At 47.2% G+C, this 17,902-nt stretch overlaps 2 protein-coding genes across 4 annotated transcripts; both read right to left on the bottom strand.

The window, feature by feature from the left end:
- Positions 1-118: 118 nt before the first annotated feature.
- asxl2 (ASXL transcriptional regulator 2) lies at positions 119-12,192 on the bottom strand. Of its 2 annotated transcripts, none has more exons than XM_019890443.1 (13): positions 11,984-12,192; positions 10,542-10,624; positions 10,354-10,356; positions 9,163-9,271; positions 8,949-9,084; positions 7,906-8,030; positions 6,605-6,725; positions 6,465-6,524; positions 6,177-6,337; positions 6,016-6,112; positions 5,817-5,922; positions 4,381-5,020; positions 119-3,538 (listed from the first exon to the last, which is right to left on the bottom strand). In XM_019890443.1, exons 1-13 carry the CDS (start codon positions 12,038-12,040, stop codon positions 1,961-1,963), a joined length of 3,276 nt encoding a protein of 1,091 aa, XP_019746002.1. In that variant the 5' UTR covers positions 12,041-12,192; the 3' UTR covers positions 119-1,960. The 2 variants fall into 2 exon arrangements, with proteins under 2 accessions (XP_019746002.1, XP_019746003.1); XM_019890444.1 differs by having other exon boundaries at positions 8,949-9,081.
- Positions 12,193-12,563: 371 nt separating this feature from the next.
- On the bottom strand, positions 12,564-17,699 carry LOC109528143 (kinesin-like protein KIF3B). Of its 2 annotated transcripts, none has more exons than XM_019890454.1 (9): positions 16,876-17,697; positions 15,784-16,613; positions 15,099-15,200; positions 14,906-15,028; positions 14,345-14,463; positions 14,137-14,253; positions 13,682-13,796; positions 13,225-13,403; positions 12,564-13,062 (listed from the first exon to the last, which is right to left on the bottom strand). In XM_019890454.1, the coding sequence occupies exons 1-9, from the start codon at positions 17,348-17,350 to the stop codon at positions 12,918-12,920; spliced, it is 2,205 nt and encodes a 734-aa protein (XP_019746013.1). In that variant the 5' UTR covers positions 17,351-17,697; the 3' UTR covers positions 12,564-12,917. The 2 variants fall into 2 exon arrangements, with proteins under 2 accessions (XP_019746013.1, XP_019746014.1); XM_019890455.1 differs by having other exon boundaries at positions 12,900-13,070; positions 16,876-17,699.
- Positions 17,700-17,902: the final 203 nt, after the last annotated feature.

Here is a 17,902-nt window from a genome sequence, read left to right as displayed (position 1 = left end):
CTCCTGAATATATGATCATAATTAATTTGCATAAGGTGTAATGTAGGAGAAAAAAAATCCTTTTAAAAGCTCTCTTCAAAACTAGACACAATTCTTGGCGAGTCTCTGGTGTTAATATTATAAAATAGTTGCACTTTCCCTGGTGTGTGTGTGTGCATGACAAACACCAAACAGGAGGTATCTTACACACTGTGATTATCGTCAACGCCCCCTTTTTTGCCTTTAAAATGACACAGGCCCAATAGTAAAAAATAAAAAGTCTAAAACAGCCTTGAGTTTCAACAAAAATATTTTTTCCCTCTGTTTTCCCGTTTAAAAACTAGTTTTCATAAATCTAGTTTAAAAATATATAGCATGCTAATGCTAAGTGCAAAATGTCCGATTGGATCCGATGAGACTCTCGATTGTTTTAAGAACGGATGTTTCGAAACGGCTTTGGACAAAGACATTTCAGTGAATCCATTTTATAAAGCGCTTATTGTCAACAGGGTTGCAGGCGAGCTCGAGCCTACCCCAGATGACTCTGGCGAGAGGCGGGGTCCACCCTGGACTGGTCGCCAGCCAATGGCAGAGCACAGCGAGTACTCACAAAAAGTTGGGGATATTTGGCTTCAGGTGAAAGTTCAGCATGAACCCAAAATGTCACAGCTGAGCATTCAAAACTTGAGGGAAGAGCAAATCAAGTGACCCTGTAAAGGTTGTACTGCATTTTAGCTTGATCCTGAAATTTCACCCCAAAGTTCCCTCGCCAATTTGCAATCGACCACTGCCAGGTGTGCCAATTTGTCTATTTTTGAGGGGAACGGATCCTCTGCTACCCGCTGAAAAACTCTCCTCGCAAAGCCCTGCCTAATAGAAAAATAGTGCCCTGGCACCACCTTGCGGTATGCTGGTGGCAAGGAACTAGGTTGAGTTGCGATGAGGAGCTTTGATTACAATCCAAAGCCCAGTTAAATTGAAAAGTAGGGCTTCGGCGCCATCCCATGACATCTGTAAGCAGGGACGCGCAGAAGCTGAGCGGCTTGAGTGGTGTCGCGTTCCTGAACCAACCAATCTCACGGCTTGCTGGTCCATCAAAATACGTCCGTACGCAAGACCGGTCAGTGGTGCTAAAAAGATTGGAGACCGGTATTCACGCACTCCCATCCCGTAAATGTAAATGTTTAAAGTTCATCCAGTGAGGTTGGGGAAAAAAATGAGCACCAACAATCTCTGCCGCTCCTTTGAGATCCGGACCCAAATTGTTAGGTGCGCCCCAGTGGAGAAGAAACTGATAAAACTTAGGGAGGCGGTCCTCAACCATTTCCACCGGGGACCATTTCGATGGTGAAGGGTTGCTGACATACTATCCCATTCGGAAATTACTTTCAGAACCCCCAACCCGACACAAACTATCCGTGCGGTGCGCAGATCGGTAGTTGGGGCGGCAGTTTTTGCTGGAGAGCTCAGACCCTGTATCCCAGATTTTTTTGTGAGTATTGTATTCAGTAGGCATTCAAACCCCCATTCACAGCTCGAAACAGGCGTCAAACTCTGGTCCTGGAGGGCCTCGATGCCGCATGTTTCTGATTTTGCCCCTCCTCGCAACACACCCAATTCAAACGATCAGGATCGTTCTCAGGCTCCGACAGAGCTTGCCGATGAGCTGATCTTTTGAATAGACGTGTGGGAAGGGGCAAATATCTAAAAACGTTCAGGATCGTGTTTGAGACCTGCGATTTAGAGTCTTCAATGAACCGAACGTATGTTTGCGCAACGCAGGAGGAAGCCAAAGGAACCGGCAAAAATCCCACACAACCACGGGGGAAATGAGCAAACTCCATGTAGGAAAGAGACTGGGCCAAGATCCCGACCCTCCGAAATGTGAGGCAGATGCGCTAACCGCTCGGCCGCCGCGCAGCCCGTAAAAGACCATCCAGTGTAAATCTCGCGACCGCCCAGGCACGAGTCGATCCGGGTGTCATCGTACCACCAGACACGAGACGCACAGCTCGGAGGGTCCGATGCAGTCGTCGTGACAGAAGGCCCCGCACCCTTTGCACATGATCATGGCTTTCAGCCGACAGTAGCACTTGGACTGCGCGTCTTCCATGCCAGCGGCCTCCATGAAGGACGGTTCCGCCGGCGGCGCGCTCCGGTCGCCGGAGTCCAGGGGGCTGGCGGCGGCAGGAATGGTGGTGACGGTCACCGAGAAAGACATGACGCTCCCGGCGTCCGGCACGGTCGCGCTGCCGGCGGCGGCGTTGCGGTTCAAAGCGTGCGGTACGGACACGCTGATGGTTCCGCCGTAACGGGGCGAAACCGATTCCTGATGGATGGACATCCTTGGGGTTGGGAAGGCAGACGGTCGCTGGTGACTGGGGTCCTTCGGCGGTAGATATGGCTCGGATTTTCCTTGATTGCAAAGTTGCTTATGCCCTGGGGTTTTCTCATCCGTCGCACTTTTGTCAAATCCCGGGTCGGTTTTAATGCCGGCACCAAGTAGAAGGTTCTCCGCTTGCTCACACTTGCTTACGGATGATCCTTGCAGCTCCATTTTGAACTCAAACGTTCCCTCTCGTGCCGCCTCCTGGCCATCCGCCGTTTCTCTTTTCGCAGCGGTCACATTCGGGATGGCGGCCTGCTGAGAGCGCTTGCTCTCTGACCCTCGGCCGTACGTGGACACGTTGAGGAGATAGTGTCCCGACATGGCGGGCCTCTGCGTCCTTTTGCGGCCCAAGAAGCCGACGGATATCCATGGTCGGCCCTGATGTTCATCGCCGCTCACCGCTCGATGGGCTTGTCGCTGCGGTATTTTCCTCTCCATCAGAGTCTGCAGGATCTGCTCCTGAGTGTCTTTGTCAAGAGGTTCCTTGTGGTGCCTGCCGTCGTCGGAGAAGCCCCAGCCTGAGGTATTGGACTGGTGGTGCTCCGGAACGCCGCTGGGGGCTGAAGGAGTTGGCTTCCCCTTGCTGGAGTGTACACTTGACATCTTGACCTCCACCTTGGTGAGCGGTTTTGGGAGGATCTGCTCCAAGGGGACTTCCTTTCCCTGCAGGAGCCTGGTGACTAGTGGGTTGTTTGCAGGGATAAAGGAGCTGGTCCGGTTTGATCCAGAAGGGGTTTCCTGAAACTCAAGTACAGAGTCTGAACAAGTGCTAGAAGGTCGCACATTCGCTGTTCTCGCATCTTGAATGTTGAAGTTTCTTGGACTGAGTGGACCGAGGAAGTCCTGTGGCCGAGATGGAGCTGTGCTGGTGGTGTTGAGCGGTAACCTGGCGGAGGCGTGTGGGGATGTCGGACTCTGACTTGGAGAGGGTTTTGTCGACTCGGCGCTACCCGCGCCTTGCCCGGACACGGCCAGAGCACCCCCGGAGGCTGCGGCCGCCGCTGCCGCTGCTGCTACTCGTTGCGCTCGCGCGAGCTGAGCTTTGGCTTTGATGTCCGCTAAAGTGCGAGCGCCGGTACGAACCGGGCTGCTCGTGGGGGCAGGGAGAGGCATCCTTGGTGACCCGTGACTTGGTGACAAGGGGATGGGGAGAATTCGCGACACAGGAATCTGAAAGGAAACAAGAACGTGAGCGGAGATCAGTCCTTCTCAAAAAGTGCCGCCGGGGTGGTGCAATGCCTGGAGGTGCAAGTGTAACCCCGGGGAACAGGTTTTTTGGGAGGCGGCCACAGACAAACAACCATTCGCGCTCACAATCACACCTCGGGAAAAACTTTTGAGTGTTTCCACTAACCTGCATGTTTTTGGAATGCGGGAGGAAACGGGACTACCCGGAGAAAACCCGCAGAGGCACGAGGAGAACATGCAAACTCTACACAGGAAGTTCGGGGCCGGAATCGAAAACTGTACCTCCGCACTGTGAGACGGACATGCTAACCAGTCGACCACCGCGCCGCCCTAAGGAAGATTTTGCGATATTTGGCTCTTTGGCTTGGTGTTGGCCTTCTGCTTTGTTCTGTACAAGTGTGTGTTTTCTTTGTCGAGAACACAAGAAAAACGAATGCCGATAAAATGAAGAGTGGGAAGATTTACGCGCTGCCACGGGCCTCCATTGTGGCTGCTTTACGTTCAAGTTTACAACAGTTGCAGTCTCCATTGCAAAACCATATATCAAGTGGCTTTATTGAATAGCTGCTGAGAGGAAGAGAGATCAGGAGAACGCACTGGGAGAAACATTCCAATGAGGCCCTGGGTGGTGAGACATTTTAGAGTTCTTTTTAAGATCCTATTATTTGTTTTCAAAGCTTTAAATGAACTCACGCCACCTTACCTCTCTGAGCCGCTACGCGCATGCCTGGTGACTCAGGTCTGCAGACCAGACACTCTTAGAGGTACCAAGAACTAAGCAGAGGCTCAGAGGTGTAAAAGGACCCAATGAGACATTTTCCTACCTTGCGCGGCGGGACTCTCTGGTTGGCAGCCGACGTGGGCGTGGCCGGGCTGGGTATGGATGAAGCCGGAGGAGACACGGAGGAGATGGAGGACACTGAGGAAACCGAGGATACCCGCTGTCTTTTGTCCGGCGTGGCCTCATCCTCTGTCTCGCCGGGAGGCTTTCTTTTCTGCTGTTCTGAAGCGCCTTCTGGAATGGCCATCGTCTCTTCAGAAGGCTTCATCCCAGATGTCGGTGGACCATCTTTTACCTCCATACCGGATTCTGGAAGCGGGCTTGTCTTGACGGGAGACCGGGGGAGTTGTGTTTTATCCTCTTTCACACTCGGCTCAGTCCGCGTCTCTGCGGTGACGCGCTCATCGTGCTCCGTGGGTTCCGGTCTCAAGGTCTGAACGGGCATCTGACAATCCTCGGCTTGCTGAGAGCGCCTGGTCTTCATCAGCTCTGGGACGGAGAGAGATTCTTTCGGAGGAGGTCGTGTCTTCTCCTGCGACGGTGTGGACTTGAAGTCTTTGTCGGTCCGACTGCGGTCCTTGGTGCCCTTCGCTTCCTCCGACACTCTTGGCTGAAGAGGCTTCGGTTCCCATTTTAGATCAGCTTTAGTCAGCTCTTTGGATTCCTCAAGACTGAGCCCAGAACTACACAGGGAAAGAAGAAAAGGGGAGGCATAAATAATAAAACAAAAATAAAAATAAAAGGTCACAGGTGGGAGTGAGTTCCAAGCACGTCCAAAAAAACTGTTGCAAGAATCAAGCAAGTTGAGGTCCTACTAAATTTCAAGTCAAGTCAAATTTATTTGTATAGCCCTTAATCAGAAAATGGTGTCAAAGGGGTTCAAGGCTCACAGTCGAGAAATACGAACGACATCCCCTGATCTAAACCTCCTAAGAGGGCAACGAAAAACTTCAAAAACCACATAGGAAATTTCAAAGCAAGTGACATCATTACTTGGGGTAAGCAAATCATAAGTTTGCCAACTTGGGCTATGCCATATGGCCAAAATCTCACCTCTCAATATTTTTGCCAGATATCTCGATAATGATATTATTGTAGCTTCAGTGAAAACGACGCATTTTTTTTTTAAAAGATAAACCCAAACTTTTTTTTTTAGGTTTGGACAGCATTATCTTTGTGTTATGTTGTAATGTGTTTCATAATTTTTTTTTTTTGGCCATTTTTTAAAAAAAGAGCTAATATCAGCCCAAGGATGTTATTACCTTGAAAATGTAGATTTTCAAATGGAAGCAGGCAAGACTTGTCAAATCATGTGATTTCAGTCTCAAGTGGAGACTTTGACGTAGTTTTAGAAGTCCGAAAGTGGCCAAATTCCTCTAAGTCCGACTCGAGTCAACTCGGGTGGCTTGAGCCCTCCATTTCTGCTACGGGGAATAGAAAAAAAAAATTCCCCTTTCCTTTCATCTCCAGTCAACCTACTTTTCACCATAATAGCTCTCAAAGAAGACCTCTTTCCAGTGCTCAACTTTCTTCTCCTTCTCGATTTCCTGGCGCATTCGCAGCTGCAACTCTGGAGTGAATTCACCTGCCGAGAAAAAAAAAAATAAAAATGCTCGGTGACCATCCTTTGAAGACGAACGGGATGCTGTCATTTTCGGTCAGGAGCAGCTGCGCTGACCCTCAGCCAGCCGTTCCTTCCACGACTGCGCCGCCGACGTGAAGAATTCATTGTTCAAAGCCGAACTCGTCACCTTGAGGAGACCGTCCGTGCAGGCCTGGTCGGGAAGAGCCGCGCGTCAGTAATCAGAAACCGCTACCGCGTAGTAAGATCCGAGGCACCTGCTGGTCCACTTGGGGAAGAAGTCGCAGCAGCCTCTGCTGGCAGGCCGGCGGCAGGACGGAGAAGGTGTGCTTGTTGATGATGGCCCGGAGGTTGGTGTTGACCAAAATGGAGTCTGGAGTCTCGACATCGATTTTGCATCTGTTACGTTTTAGGTGCCCTGTAGAAGGCAGGGGGGGGAGGAGGGTATTTAATTAAAACGGGGGTTCTCAGTTTACGACAGATTTCCTTGACGGCGTATTTTCAGTTCCCCGTAAAGTTCGCGAGTGTAATCCGTCAGACGTTACCTGCACTGAGACGACCTGAGCGCTGAGAAACCTTCCTGGGTCCGACGGGGAGGCAAAGATCTGTCGGTGACATTCGTTAGCAACAAGATACCCTTTTGAGAGCGGGCGATAAACATGGGCGGTTCTTCGCAGACACCCACCGGTCTTGGCGCCGATGTTGTCGGCCATGTCTTTGATGGTCTTCAGCAGCAGCCTGGAACTGGAAGTGGTCGGCATCGCCGCCTGCCTGCGTTGGTTCCGCTGTTGCTGCTGCTTCAAGGCCTGCAAGCCGAGAGTCAAGTCGTGAATCACGATAATAACGTGCGATAATGTGTCAGCGGGCATAACAGGCAATGAATCACACCCCCTGGCCGCTCGCCTCGTTTTGAATAACAGCAAAATGAAGAGCAGGGGTTACGTAATGCGCAACGTGTAAATTGCACGAGTTGGAGCGAAAATGTCCTCGGCAGCACAGATGGAGTAAATTACGATCTGCACCGTCGAGTGAAACCTCATTATGAAACACACACACACACACACACACACACACACACACACACACACACACACACACACACACACACACACACACAAAAAAGTGAGCGCCAGAGAGAAAAATGCTGATTGGGTGGATGACGAAGACATTCGCACAAAAGCTCAACTTGTTTTTTTTTTTTTGTTTTTTGTTTTGTCTTCCCTCACTGATAAGTTTCAATGTTAAGATGATATAAGCCAGTAAAAGCTGACTTTTTTCCGGCTTTAAGAACCACAAGCAAAGTGTAAATGTTGATTGAACATTGCAGGGGCTGCAGGAATTTATCAACTTCCCCTTTCCCGGGGGCATTTCAATTAAAGAACACTGAATGTTTGACGGTGTGATCATAGAAGAGGTGGTCCATATTTCAGGCCGACGCATGTGGGGACGGTTCGTCCCTCGTCGGTGGTTGTCAATCGGAATTGAAAATATAATTTCTCCGTCACACTCAGGCACTGCATGAGCCAAAAAATGAAAAACGACAATAAAAACAACGGACACCCACACACATACAGTGCAGCGATGGGTGAAATAAAAACAACGCGGACACATGTCATTGGGGTCTGTGGGACCAAAAGGGAATAAAAACTATTTTATTTTTTTTATTTATTTCGCTGCGTGTCAGGTGTGTGGCAGCAGCTTGTGACGTGGTACCGGTAAATGTGTTCTCGACGCCGTATGGTTGACTTTGACCGGCTGGGCGGGCCCAAAACATTAACGAAAGCTCACTTACAGACTCACACAGTGGCGAATGCTCACCTCTGAATATTAGCGTGTTTTTGCTGCTGCTACAGTGACAACAATAACAGCAATAATAACATCACCCCCCCCCCAAAAAAAAATCAAGTTTTCAAGAGTCAGCTCTTGACACCATCATCAGGTGCACTAAACACTGGAATCGTGTCGAACACACACTCATCCTCTTACCTGTTTGAGGGCTTTCTTGCTGTGCTTTTGCGAGGGCGAGATGAGCTTGGCGGCGGCGACGGACGGAGACGAGCAGCGGGGCTGCGGCGACGTCGGCTGCTGCTGCGACAGCAGCTTGGAGGGAACTGTTGAGACACAAAACGCAGATGTTACAAAATACACTTCCTGAGGGCGGCGCGCCCACGGTAAAGCACGGCGCTCTTTTGTTTGGATGAAACTGAAACCACGGCGGGAGCACAAAAGACGCGCCGATGGGATTACCCCGCTGAGAGTAATGATAAGTAAAAATGCTCAGTGGGACCATTGTCCGGAATAATCTCGGGAGACCTATTTTCTAGTAAATCCAGTAGAACACAGAAATGCCGCCATTTACATTTCAAACACAACTGAATTTACAGCGTCTTTTTTTTTTTTGTCAATACAGCCACTATTGAAAAATATTTCAGTTAATATATAATATCATATATCAATATGTAAGTAATTGAGATACCAGTTGAAGCTTCATTTTGCTGTATCGTTACAACCCTTATGTCGATCGTGCGTAGGCCAACAAAATAGTCTCAAGAAGCCAAGTTTTTGGTCATTTGACAAGGGATGGACCAATTATCAAATTGGCCTTGTTAAAAAAAATCTGACGGCAGAAAAGAGATCCGTTTTCAACTGCGCTAACTTCCGGAAACCATTAAAACATTTTCTAACGTGAGCGAGAAAGAGAGAACAAAAGAGATTTTTTTTTCAAATCAAATTAAGCCGTTCATTTCTCTGCGTAATGTTTTAAAATTAGTTTGAAATCATATTAGTGTTTTGGGATCATAGTTTGGCGTGCATTCAATAATTAAAAGATGAAAATCGATAATAATGACAACGGTATGGATCAATTGTTTGCGAGTAGTGTCCCCCAAACAACAAGGCCTCAAGTGCACTCCATATCTGGGACCGCCTTCCAACTTTCACACGACTCCAAACTTTTGATCGAGTTGCCTCGGAACTCAGGTGATTATGTCGGTGTCAGCTGACTGGCTCTTCGGACTGCGCGTCGTTACCTGGTCGCATCCAGCGTCTCCTCCTGCCTTCCCAAGGGCCGCTGTTGTTTTCCGAGCTTCGCGAGTCGGACAGGTTGTCGCTGCTCTCTTCGGATTCTTCCTTCGACAACTCGGTGGCCACCTCGGAGATGTCCTTCTTCAAAAACACACAAGTTAGTTGCGGCCCGCTGATTTTTTTTTTTTTTCCTGCTTGTGTCCAGTTGTTCAAACTGACCTTCAAGGTGTAGACACCCATCCTGCCCGGAACTTTGTAGAAGATGCCCTCCTCGCCGCGGGAGTTTGTGTGCAACATGGCATTCAGACATGCTAACGGCGACGTTCCGCTGCGTCCGTCAATGAGGAGGGAGGAAATTGTTAGCCGTGTACGTGAGCTCACTTAATTGTTTTTAGCACACTGCCACAAGAGCAACACATAACAACTTTATTATTTTAGCTAACGATAAAACTAAAATTGAAAAAAAAAACATTTTTGTTCACGATATAAAAACAAAACGTGTTTAAAAAAAATGAAAATACATTTTATGTTTGCAAAACTTTCAAAAACTAACTATAATTGTTGCAAAAATGTAATTTGTTTTCATTTTATCATCATACTTGCAGGGTTCATTTTAAATGTATTTATTTCAGTATTAACCGTTCAGCCATACAGAAGCAATGTTGAACAGTTAATTTGGAAATTGTAGTTTATTTTATTAGCAGCATTAAAAGCATTTTTTTAAACTAAACTAATGAACATCAACAAACTGTTACAAAAAAAAAAAACTAAACTCAAACTGATTTTGTTTGAAGTCAAACAAAATAAAAATGATCATGAAAAATCCCAAACTATTATAACCCTGCAACATGCTTACTAAAATATTGTTTTCCTTTAATGTCTCTGTAGATTATCAATCATGCAGGTCACGGTAATCCACAAAGGTTGATTCATGGCAACTGGACTCTTGTTTGCTTTATTTGTTGTGGTTTTATTTCTTGTTTTCCAAAAATCTTTTGACTTCAGCAATTATGGTATTAAGAAAACAAAATGCTACCATGATAGATGAGTTGACAATTTACTTGATTAGAACTACCTGAAGGATTTACTTCCCAAGTGCTTTTCCTTGAAGTGGGTTTTAATGGCCGCGAGTGTTACGCAGGCTCCATCTTGTGGTAGTATTTAAAACAGTCACTGAATTAAATGTTTAAACTCTGCTTCATGGCTTCAATTTTTTTTTTAACCAAGTACAATGCATTTAGTTGCAATGACCTACTGAAAAAAAACAGACTGGCACATTTTGTTTAATGATTAACATTGTGGTTCTGCGTGCAATCAAATATAGGACACAATGTGAGTAAAAGTAATCCCAAAGAGTGAGTTTGTTAGATATGTGGGTGAGTGGGGTGGTGAGGTCAAGCTTGTTCTTACCTTCTAGATGAAAACAGTGACAATGATACAGAAAAAAAAAAAGAAATGAAAACAATTAGGAGAGTATTGGAGATGACAGGAAATGTAAGCAATCAGATGACGTGACGATATAGGAGACAGTGGTGAAAACAGAAATTGTGTTGGTTTTTGTTGTTGCTGCTGCTGTTGTTTTTTTTTTTTTTTTTTACCTTATCTCTTTGAGTCGTTCTCTTTGGATCACCTGCAAGATTTCTTTATGGCTCATGGGGGTGTTGGGGTATTTCTCCAGCACCTGAAAACAGTCGTAAAACATGGATGACGTGATGTACATTTATAAACGGTAATGTGGTTACACAGATATTGTAGACAGTGACAGACAGAAAAAAAAAAAATCACAATAAAAAGTGGTGGCGGACGAATAAAGCAGAGTATGTTTGGGGGCATGAAGAAATTGAAGTATTTCTAAAATTAATAGAAGAAGCGAATATTGACGCTGGAACGCACCTATGTTCCCAGACAGACGGAGAACATTGCGGTGGTCTCCAGTTCTCCGACAGTATTCTAAACAAACACAATTTTATTTGCCGTCTCCTTTTCATGGCAGGTCGGCATGCACGATCGTGACCAGAGTTCTTCGAAATCACGAAAGCTCAATCAGGAATCTGTCTACGATCACTTTTGTTGACAGACAGTTCTGAGCCAGACGCTCTCATATGACGTCAAGTCACGGTGGGTCTCCTCTCAATACTGTATTCGCAAAATAACAAATGGAACGGGGCATAAATTACATGTTAGTTTTCGTCTTGCGCATTCCCACTCAATTCCTTTAAAAAAACTGTAACATTTAACCCCAAAACAGTTCTATTTAAATTGTATCAGGATTCTACTTGTTTATAATGCCCACTTTGTCTGTCGGCTTTGCCGATACGCTTCTCTATATTCTGTCGATTTTATAACACTCATCTTAGCACATCTAACGCGAAAAAGGACAAGCTCGAAGAGTTGGCTCTGGACCACTAATCTCTCTACACCTCCAACAAGGCAGACAAGCGACGATCGATCACGTGATGATGAACAATCAATTCACTTGTTTGAATTTCTCGCTTTACTGTGGGTGATGTAATATTGTTTGGCATCATGCAAAAATCCAACTTGAACGGTCTGTGCAGCCGAGATTCTGTCTTTGCAAATCTAGTGTCAGTACTTGATAATAACTTGATCGAACACTGAGAAAGTCCGACACGAAATGTAAACAGCTGTTTTATGACTTCATTAGCACACCAAGCTAACTGTCGAGAGCAATGTTGCGGGGATCTTGTGTCACTATTGCATTCAAAACAAGGACATTACCAGCATTAAATTATACATGAAAGTGTGTTTTAATGTGTTTTTGTGGCGTGTTCACGTGACAAAACTTCGTTGTAGTTTACGAGGCTAGCTGGGTTAGCTCCCGCGCCCCTCGCGCCGTAAGTCGACTCAAGTCCTCGACACACGAACGTAGTTCGCGTTACGTGAACGAACAACTTTATTGACCGAGTCTATGGTGACAGCCGGGAAATATCACACACAAGGGCCCTGCAGTGAGTGAACGTTGTTTCACAAGTGTCACTCAAGTGGGCGCGTTGGAGGGCCACGCATGACATATTAGTACCGTCTTCGCGGCTTCCGCCCACGTCCTTCCTTTCTTCTTTTTCTGTCGCTCCCTCATCGTCGTCCTCGTCGTCGTTGTTGTTGTGCAACGCTCGTCTTCAGGTGAGATAATGTCGCCGCCATCGCCGCGTAGGCCCTGCTATGTTCGCCATGTTGGATTTTACTGTAAAAGAGGCGAGAGGGGTGGAATCACGTGACTGCCGCCGTCGCTGTGACGTCATCACACTGTACAACTGTCACTTTGGGCACCTGCTCGCGCGAGATTTGCGGGTAAAATAAAAATAGCAATGAGAGTAGTCGGTCACGGTAAAATAACCAATGCGAAATAAATTAATTGATTATAATGATTCAGAATCTTATCAAATGTATCAATCGCTCACTGAATAAAAAGACAATAAAAAGAAGCAGTATTTGCCCTACATATAAACTTTTGGAATGTGCGTGACATATGTATTGTATATGTATGTACAGTATTTCTATCTGTGTGTGTGTGTGTGTGTATTCTTTTGGCATTACAAAATAATTCAATTTTTACAATACTGTATTGATTTATTTTTTAATTGAAAGCACATTTGAAAAAGTGCTGTTTTCCCCCCGGCCCCAAAATCTTTATTTTCACATTGAAGCACAGTACATTCAATTCACTTGTCACAATGTCGTCAATATAAAAAAATAAGGCAGCTAAATAGCCTGTGCAAGCCTTTCTCATGTAAACCATATTTTCCTCACAGTTACAGTAGCAAGCGACACATGTCACCACCACCAATACTCCCCAAAAATGCAAATGAAATGCTCAAACACGAAAGCGTTGGCTGTGCTTTTTGCTAACATTCGCTTTGCTGGAAAGCAGCAGTTACTGTAGCAGGTCCTCATGCTTAGTGGCGTCGTTGTTGTCCCACGCCAAGTGACTGTGGCAGTCCGGAGCCATGTCCTACTCAGGGACTGGTTCGAAGAGACGCCTCGGGTGCGACACAGACGGCCGAGGACGGTCTGGGTCTATGACCCAGACCCTGAGAGAGTGACATCAGAGCGGTGGATGACACGGATGCTGAAACGCACGCCGCTTGTGGGGCCTGATACCTGGAATGCTCAAAAAAAAAGTATAATTATTTCATTCCAATGAACTGACCAATTCTTTACAATAATGAGGTATTTTTGTCTCTTTTTTATTGGCATTCCATCGCAACTTCTTTGATCAGAATGAGCTTATTGCACAGGAACCATTTGGAACACTGGTCTCACCAGGATCGGGACTTCCTGAGCCGCACCGACGACCGGGTCCTTTCCCGCATGATGACATCTGAGCGGGGGTCCGGCATCAAGCTGGGGGAAAAGACCCTCTCCAGTCGAGATCCGTGAAGGTTGAGGGTGAACATGCTGGGCGGAGACACGTCCAGCTCCAGGAGCATGATGTTTTCAGCCTGGTAACACACACGCACACACCAAAAGGAGCAGCAAAATGTCCATTGAATTGAAGTCACAACTGTATGTTTTCAGTAAGTACAATAACACAGACTGTTTTTTCTCTCATTACAATACACATGACCAAAATTGTTTTATTTTTGTTTTTTTTTTTTTTTGTGGGGAAGCATTGAACGGATTTATGGCCGATACGAGTGTCGTGGAATAAATGAAACTCGTATCTCAAGGGACCGTCATATGATATTATACTTCATATTTTGTTACTGCGGGCGCTGACCTGATATCTGGATGGGGCCCCGGTTGCCGTAGCGACGGCAGCTTGGGCATACTGGCTGATTGGACGCTTGTATCCCACGGCAGAGAGGGGTCTTCGCTTCACCCGAGTGGCCGTGCTAGCATACACATGGGGAGTATGGCGAGTAAGTCAATGCCCCTCCCTCTGCAGTTTTTTTTTTCCCACAACACAATCGTACAAACCGTCGCAAAATGTTATCATGTTTTATTTGTAAGTCATACGATCCTTATTATGGAGTCACAATCTGCAACTGGCACTGTCACAACCGGCACGGGCAAATCATGTTTTTTTTTATTTTTTTTTTCCATAACACGGTTTATTGGTGAACTGTAAATGGTTCCATACATCCAGCACAGTCGCATCCGCATCCAGCACGGTCGCATCCACATTTGCATCCAGCATAGGATGTTTTGTTTTTTTTTTCCCCCCGATCGTACCTTTCCGATGGGATAACCGACATGAGCCCCCACTGATCTTCCTCGTCATCAAAGTGAAGTCTGTCGATCATCTTCTTCTTTTCAGCAGGAGGGACGAAATTCTCCATCAGGAGGGATCTGAAAATATGCACGGATGTATTTTTTTCACTATACACACTACAGATGAGGTTGTGCTCATTTCAGGGCAACAAGACAAGACTGTTCTCACTTGTACTTGAGCTCTCGGGTGAGTTCATCCTGCGTCTGCTCGAGTTCCTGCCGGGTTGCCACGTGCTCATCCATCACGTCGCGCATCTCGGCCCAAACCAGCTGCAGTTTAGCGTACAGCTAAAAAGGCGGGGGCCACACGAAACAACATAAACGTAAAGTAAAAGACCCGCATTGACAGTAAGCACGAAATCAACCAATGGATTCTGGATGGGGAAAAACAAGGAAAGGAAGGTTCATTTTTGGAGGGAAAATTGTTATATTTGTGGGGGAAAAAAATGCTGTACATTTTGGAGTTAAAAAAAAAAAATCAATAATATGTGATACATTTGGTAATCTTTAGAGGAAACATGGAGTGTGTTGTTGGATATAAATATATTTTTCATGAAAAATACATTTTAAAGGAAAAACAATCTGTTTTCTCGAGAAAAAACATTTTTGGGGCATTATTTTTCTGGCACGTAACTTTCAGCCCTCGTGAGTACGACGACTTTTTGCCTTGTACAGACTTCAATCGTCTCGCGAATGACGTCTCCCGCTGGCGGTTCGCGAGCGTTCTGACCTTCCTCAGCTTCTTGGTCTTCATCTCCACTTCTTGCTGCAGCGAGGAGAAGGTCTCCCTCATCTCCAGCGTCTCCTCGTCCTGCAGCGTCACCTGCTGCTGCATCTCCCGCTCCCGGCGGATCTTCGGAAAAACGCTGGCACGGTCACTGGCTCCAGTCGCCGGCCGACGTTGTAATGAGAAGTTTTCTCACCTGCTCGGCGATCTCCTGACGCTTCTGTTCCAGCAACTTCTGCTGCTCGTTGGTGTGATCCATGATGGTCTTGCCTCCCTCCAGTAATTTGCTCTCCATGGCCTGGCCGCAAACAAATCCTTAAGTAACTCTTGGGGCAACACAAACAGTCATACAAAAAAAAAAAAAAAGGGAGGAATATACTAATTTAAAAATATAATAATTGGGGAACCAAAAAAAACCCTCCAGTTGTTTTTTTTGTATTTTAGAATAATTGCTTTACTTTCTGTTTTATAGAATATGTTATTTCAGTTTTTCCTGCTATGTATTTATTTATTTATGTTTCTGTTTTTAAGACATTTTTTACTGGTTTTCTGAAAATGTTTGAATACCCGAAAAGAAAGGGAAATGAAATATTCAGAAAACAGAAAAAAAAAACGGTTATTAAAACAAAACAACCTCCCCACCAAAAAAAAAAAATCGATTTTCCAAAACAAAAGATTCATATTTTAAAGAAAAAAAATTAAAAAGTGAACTGCGATAAGATGAACCACGACTGTACATGCAAGATGTATGATGTTGATGCTTTATGACCCCAATACAGTATTTCAAATGGTTTGTCGCCACTTGGTGGCATCTATATGCAACTATGAATCATTTTCGGGTAAATCAACGGTGGATTTTAGCCATCCTTTCTTTAGTCTACCTTGTACTTCTCAATGATCTTCTCCACGGCCTCCTGATCCCACTGGCCATCATCCGTTTTCCCGCTGGAGTGGCGCCACTTCATTGGGGGCCCCTCGCCAGCTTCTCCCTCATCATCCTTCCACAGTTGCGCGAGGTCCCTGCTGAGTCTCTTGCTGTCCCGCCGCCGCTGTCGTCGCTCCCTGGCTAGGGCGCCTCGCTCCTCCAGGAGGGCCTTGAGCCTGGCGATCTCCCTCTGGAAGTCCCTGAGGAGGGCAGCCTCGGGGTCCTCGTTGACACGGGGCTTGTTCTTGATGTTCTTGGCCCGGCCGGCGTACCGCAGGGTGGCCAGGGACTCGTGCCGGTCCCGCTCCGAGGGCCCCACCGTGGCGATCATGACCGTCTTGGAGTTGCCGCCCAGTGAGTCCCGCAGGAGCCGGGTGAGTTTGGAGTCCCTGTAGGGCACGTGGCCCCCCTTGCCGTCCGCCAGCGCCGAGATGACGTTCCCCAAGGCGGACAGCGACAGGTTGATCTTGGCTGCCTCGCGCAGGCGGCCGCCCCTGGCGCCGGTCCGACTTTGGCGCTCGCTCCCAGCCAGGTCCACCATGTTGAGGCGCCCCACGCGTACCGGGTCCTCGGACTCGGACCCGCATTCCACCGTCACGGCGAAGATGGCGTGCGAGCGCGAGCTCCGGCGGTTGGCGTCGGTAGAGCCCACCGAGCGGCAACGGTCGCCTAGCGTCAGCAGGTGGTGCATCTCCGCCGGGTCCTTGGTGACCACCCAAGACAGGTCCTTGACGTAGACGCCTTCCTCAGGACTCTCCTTCAGCTCCAGTTTCCTGCCGCTTTCCACTGAAAAAAATTACCTTGATTTGTCACAGCTACATTTATTGGTTTGTCTCCCTCACTACTACAAAGATATTTCCAGTGGAGTCTTGAAAGGAACTGGTCCACTCTATAAAAACAACGCAGTCACTGTTTTCGGAATCATTTACTTCCCTGTCATAGCAGATAAAAAATACATATGCCTCTAAGTATTATTATTATTATTATTATAATATTGTCTACATGTGTTGCCGCACCGTGTGTATTTTTTTTTTCCAAGTATCCTTACTTAGCAGGTCTCGGATCTCTTCTTGGTAGATCTCCAAGTAAGAGGACCGGACCAGGTACTTTTGTCCCCGGCTGCGCGAGATGTGTGCGAAGATGTGATGGAAGGCGTTGGGGATGACGCCCCGCTTCTCCGTATCGGCCGGCACCCCCCTCATGGTCCACGTCTTCCCCGTCCCGGTCTGGCCGTAGGCGAAAACCGTGCCATTGAAGCCCAGCAGAACCGAGTCCACCAGGGGCCTGACGGCGTCGTCGTACACCTCGCACTGGGTGGAGCCCCAGCCGAACACCGAGTGGAAGGTGAACTCTTTGGCAGGCTCGCCGGGTAGAGCGCTCGGGTTACGGACGCAGATGCGGCCCAACTCGGCGTCCACTTCCAGGATGGAGCTCCCCTTATCGGCCGTCGCCTCCTTGTTGCTGGGCGGACGGCAGCGGACCACCACCCGGACCGACTCGCACGCCTTCCCCTTGTTGGACATGGCTAAAAATACAGAGGACCACGCCCTCTCTCCCTCTTTGTCTTTTTTTTTTCCACGCTTCGATTCATCCGCGCACGTCACGGTGAAGGCGCGCGGATGTAGCCGCGACACAGGCTCCGCATCCCGGCTGGCAGGAGGACAAAACGCCCGAGTCAACAGCAGCAGCTCCAGCACACGCCCTAATGAGGATGACGACAGACAATGGCAGGCGAGGAAAACCCACGTGACGCGCCCACGACCAATCACGTCACAACACGAGCCGTGCAGTTCATTAGGGACACCGCGACAACTACGCCATATCGGAACGAACGTGCTTTCCAACACTCCTGTAATTTGATTTTACCAGCTTCCGCCCGAAAATTCTTGACTCAAAAATGTACAACTAAATAAAATGCATAGAGATGAAAATCACAAGTTATTGTCCATAACACAAATGATTTTTTTCCTACCTTTTTCACCGCCCAAAACAGATTATCCGGGTTCATCAATATTTTAGTTATTGAAGGCCAGAGTTGGAGATCCTCCCAGTTGCAGATTACAATTAAAATTGAT

The sequence above is a fragment of the Hippocampus comes genome, unplaced genomic scaffold (assembly GCF_001891065.2).
Source record: "Hippocampus comes isolate QL1 unplaced genomic scaffold, H_comes_QL1_v1.1 scaffold168, whole genome shotgun sequence".
Classification (NCBI taxonomy): Eukaryota; Metazoa; Chordata; class Actinopteri; order Syngnathiformes; family Syngnathidae; genus Hippocampus; species Hippocampus comes.
This window is presented reverse-complemented; position numbering and strand designations above follow the sequence as displayed.